The 5,044-nt window shown below is 55.3% G+C and overlaps 1 protein-coding gene across 1 annotated transcript; it reads left to right on the forward strand.

The window, feature by feature from the left end:
- Positions 1 to 3,008: 3,008 nt before the first annotated feature.
- On the forward strand, positions 3,009 to 4,217 carry GPR68 (G protein-coupled receptor 68). Its single transcript, XM_007471883.1, has one exon. It carries the CDS (start codon positions 3,101 to 3,103, stop codon positions 4,214 to 4,216), a length of 1,116 nt encoding a protein of 371 aa, XP_007471945.1. The 5' UTR covers positions 3,009 to 3,100; the 3' UTR covers position 4,217.
- Positions 4,218 to 5,044: the final 827 nt, after the last annotated feature.

The raw sequence follows: 5,044 nt of genomic DNA on the forward strand, positions 1-5,044 counted from the left end.
GCGTCTGGAGCCTGTGCTCCGCAATGGGAGAGGCCACAACAGTGAGAGGGGAGGGCCGGGGATACAAAAAAAAAAAAAAAAAAAATCCAGGCCTGTATCCTAGAGAGGATGGGGAGGTGAGCCCTCCTAGGAGTCCTCGTCTTCCAGGGACTGAGAGGGTTGCGGGGAGGCTCAGGTGGGGACTAGACGTGACAGGGAGGTGGGACTTGGAGAAAGGAGACCCGGATTCTAATGCCCATGCTTCGTTACTTAGACTGGCTTTGGGCACGTCACTTCCCCTTTCAAACCTCAGTTTCCTCATCTGTAAAATGGGGAAGTGGCATTCACTTATTCATTCTAGAAGTACTCAGGAGTGCCTGTGGTGTGCCAGGCTCTGTTCAAGGTGCACAAGGCCCTCTTGGAATTTACATCCTCGAGGAGACAGATCATCAGCAAGCAGACAAGTAAATAAACAAGAAAAACCTCAGACACTGATGGGAGCTTTGTGGAGCCACGAAACAGGAAGGTGTGATGGTGATGGGGGAGGGGCTGCTGTAGTGGGGTGGTCAGGGAGAGCCTCGCAAGGGGGTGGTGTTTAAGCTGAGACCTGGCGGCAAAGGAACAGCCTTGAGGTGGCGGTGGAGGTGGGGAGAGGGCAGGGGGCAGCACTCCAGGAGAGACTGGAGCGAGGCCAGATGACGAGGCCCAGAAAGCTGGCCAGTGAGGCTGGAGTGTGGTGGCAGCAGACAAGGTAGGGGAAGCTGGGGCCGGATCATGCTGGGTCTTGTAAGAGTCTGGGAGTTTTACTGTGGGTGTGATAACTCACTGTGAAATCGTCTCAGTGGGTTTTAAACAAGGAAGAGGAGGATCCAGTTTCTATTTTGGAAAGATTGCTGTGGCTGCCCGGGGGATAATGGTCAGGGGCGTGTGTGGGAGCACTGGGGTGGGGGGAGGCTTGGCCATGGAGAGAGCCACAGGGAATCCAGGTGAGAGGGGGCAGCTTTGGGCCAGACCCATCTCTCGCCCATTTTAGAAACTCTTATGAAAGCCACAGGACGCTTTTCCAGGAAAACTGCACATACTTACATATTTACAAGTTTGAGCCTGTGATTTCGGGGGAAGTCCTCAATTTTATCCTCCATGAACCCCAGGACTGGAACTGCTGGGCTGCAATATCTCTGGGCCCCTTCCCAGAAGGCTCTGCCAACTTCCAGGCTGAGCCCAGGCTCTGGTGCCCACAGGTCCAGTCAGGAGCCAGCAGGAGGGAGGCTGTGGAGGGAGGGACCCCGGACAGCAGGTGATGAGACGTTGTTGGTTGTGGAAGGGGTTTCCCGTCTGGTCTGTGAGTCCCAGCTTGACTATGGTGAAGAGACGGCAGAGGGCAAGATTGATCTGCTAATACCACAAAACAGCTTAATGCAGACCCCGTTCGTTTGGAATTTGCAGCCAGATAGACGATGCATTCTCAAGGAGGGGTAAAAATTGGTTCTTAGGTGGGGTGAAAAAAAATCTTAGCTATTATAGTGATTTGTCATCCTCCAAAAGCCCATGATACATAAACAGATATGAAATACCTCTGGGTTATTCAAATTTCATGGGGGCAGGTGGTTAGGGAAAAAAATGTCTAAAAAGTCTCCTTGGAAGGATGATTACAAACAACAACAACAAAAAAGTTAATTTAGACACAGTGAGATTTTTCATCTGAGCCAGAAGTGTTAAATCAATAAAGCAGCTCAGTCCTTTCATTCTGATATATTAATTTATAAAGTAGGCCTACAAGAAAACATTTTTATTCTGTCTTGTTCAAATGTATTTGTATACATAGCAATAGAATTTTCTTTGTTAAATTCTCAACAATGTGAACTTTTCACTAATGCGAGTAAGACTACCATCTTTGGGCTTCCCTGGTGGCGCAGTGGTTGAGACTCCGCCTGCCAATGCAGGGGACGCGGGTTCGTGCCCCGGTCCGGGAGGATCCCACGTGCCGCGGAGCGGCTGGGCCCGTGAGCCATGGCCGCTGAGCCTGCGCATCCGGAGCCTGTGCTCCGCAACGGGAGAGGCCACAGCAGTGAGAGGTCCGCGTACCACAAAAAAAAAAAAAAAAAAAAAAGACTACCATCTTTTATTCTGCCTCATTGCCTTTGGAAAAACGATGACATGCATTTTGACATATTTTATGTGGCTCTGATACTGACCCTGAGGGCAGGTGTTTTCATCCTCATTTTATTTATTTATTTATTTATTTATTTATTTATTTATTTATTTATTTATTTATTTATTTATTGCCCTCGTGGCACTGCTCGCAGGATCTTAGTTCCCCAACCAGCGAATGAACCCAGGCCCCAGGAGTGAAAGCGCCGAGTCCTAACCACTGGACTGCCAGGGAATTCCCATATCCCTGTTTTATGGATGAGGAAACTGAGTCTAAGAGAGTGTAAATGACTTGCACAGCCCGTGAGCAGCTGACCCTAGCCTGGTGCTCATGTCTGTCGGTGCCTGGCCCCCTGTGCTAGGTTCCCAGTTCCACGGAGGTGACGTAGTTGTGCCCTGCGGGAAGCTTAGCCTTTTTTCTTGCCAGAGCACAGCAGGATGTGGACCAGGCTGGGCCTCTGTTGTGCTGTATGGAGAGGCCCCGAGGAGGGGCTGTGGCCTCGGAGTTTACTGACCTGGTACATTCCTGTGAGCAAGTAGGAAAAATGTGAATGGTGCTGAATGGTGCAGAAGACAGTGGCTATAGGGCCCTCACTGTCATGTGGGTTGGAATTGTTCTTCACCTTTGGAGCTTCCCTGGAGCCAGCTCCAGGCCTTGCTTGCTGCACCGAGGGACCAGGAAAGTAAATAAGGGACAGGAAGCCAGGGAAGGGGGATGGGGAGACATAAGTCACATTTCAGTTGAGTTGGAGTTGGTTGGCTGGATCATCTTCTAAATTAAGTGAGGCACTCAGAAGAGTGCCAGACATACAGTAGGTGCTATATAAATGTTAGCTCCTCTTATCCTAAGCCTTTCCACCTTTGACTTTCAGGGCCTTACCCATCACCAACGAGGCCCAGCCTTTGCTACAGCTTGAACCACATCCTAGAAACAAGATGGCGGTAGAGAGACTGGTGCATTCCTGAGCCCATGAGGGGTGAGGCCCCTCCAGGCCCAAAGATGGGGAACATCACCGGAGACAACGGCTCGCTGAGCTGTGCCATCGACCACACCATCCACCAGACGCTGGCGCCGGTGGTCTATGTCACGGTGCTGGTGGTGGGCTTCCCAGCCAACTGCCTGTCCCTCTACTTCGGCTGCCTGCAGATCAAGGCCCGGAATGAGCTGGGCGTGTACCTGTGCAACCTGACAGTGGCCGACCTCTTCTATGTTTGCTCGCTCCCCTTCTGGCTGCAGTACGTGCTGCAGCACGACAACTGGTCCCACGGCGACCTGTCCTGCCAGCTGTGCGGCATCCTCCTGTACGAGAACATCTACATCAGCGTGGGCTTCCTCTGCTGCATCTCCATCGACCGCTACCTGGCCGTGGCCCATCCCTTCCGCTTCCATCAGTTCCGCACCCTGAAGGCCGCCGTGGGAGTCAGCGTGCTCATCTGGGCCAAGGAGCTGCTGACCAGCATCTACTTTCTCATGCACGAAGAGGTGGTGGAGGACCTGGACCGGCACCGCGTCTGCTTCGAGCACTACCCGCTCGAGCCCCGGCAGCGCAGCATCAACTACTACCGCTTCCTGGTGGGCTTCCTCTTCCCCATCTGCCTGCTACTGGCCTCGTACCGGGGCATCCTGCGGGCCGTGCGCCGCAGCCACGGCACCCAGAAGAGCCGCAAGGACCAGATCCAGCGGCTGGTGCTCAGCACCGTGGTCATCTTCCTGGCCTGCTTCCTGCCCTACCACGCGCTGCTGCTCGTGCGCAGCCTCTGGGAGTCCAGCTGCCACTTTGCCAAGGGCATCTTCAACGCCTACCACGTCTCCCTGCTCCTCACCAGCTTCAACTGCGTGGCCGACCCCGTGCTCTACTGCTTTGTCAGCGAGACCACGCACAGGGACCTGGCCCGCCTCCGTGGGGCCTGCCTGGCCTTCCTCACCTGCGCCCGCGCTGGCCGGGCCCGGGAGGCCTACCCATTGGGCACCCCCGAGGCCCCAGGGAAGAGCGAGGAGCCCAACGTGCTGACGAAGCTCCACCCGGCCTTACAGACCTCTCAACCGCCCGGAGCGGGAGGGTCCCCAGCGGGCGGGCTGGCCTAGCTGTGTCGCCCCGTCACCCACGTGCGGGGCGAAGCAAGGCCTCAGCTTGCTCGACAGCTGCTGCCCACTTGGCCAAGGCAGGTGCCTCTTGCTGCTGGAGGGGACGATGGACCTGGGCCACGGGGCCCTGGGTCTGGGCCGCAGCACAACCTCTCTGGGTCCAGGGAAACTGCTGTGGCTGCCGAGTCCGACGGGGCTGCTTGTTGAGTGTGGGGATAAGCTCCGACAGTGCATAGGGGTCGTCTGCTGCCAGCTGGGTGGCTGGTGGGAGGAAGACCTGCTCACCTCCAGGAGGTTTTCAGAGAGAAGCTCGGGTGGGGGACGCAGGGTGTGAGGACATGGAGAGAGGGGCCTGGGAGATGAGAGCGGGTACCTGGGGGCACACCTGCCAGGGCCTTCCAATGCCGTTGTCACAGATGACACCGGTCCAAATGCACTGGTGTAATCGGGGGAGGTGACGCACAAAAGTGTATTGTCATCATTCATACTTGAGCCTCACTCCACGAAGGGGTGGGAAGGAAGATGAGTGGGCCCGGAGGTTAGATGGGGAGAAGGAATGTAGGGAGGGGTTTGGGGCACTGGGAGTGTGTGTTTGTGGGGGACAGTGGGGGAGTAACAGGCAGAGGAGAGGCACCAGATACGGCCAAGTCACAGTTTCACAGGCGAGGAGGGTTGAGCAGATTCCCCAAGCCCCAGGGCTGGTGGAAAACAAATCCTAGGGCTCCCTGGGGCTCCATAGGGCGATGTCTGTGGTCCTTTAAAGTCAGCATTGAAGTTCAAGGGCCAGGACAGAGGCCTAAAGCAGTATGTCCAGCTGAGTTCCCTACA

This window comes from Lipotes vexillifer, unplaced genomic scaffold (assembly GCF_000442215.2).
Source record: "Lipotes vexillifer unplaced genomic scaffold, Lipotes_vexillifer_v1.1 scaffold751, whole genome shotgun sequence".
NCBI classification, from domain to species: Eukaryota; Metazoa; Chordata; class Mammalia; order Artiodactyla; family Lipotidae; genus Lipotes; species Lipotes vexillifer.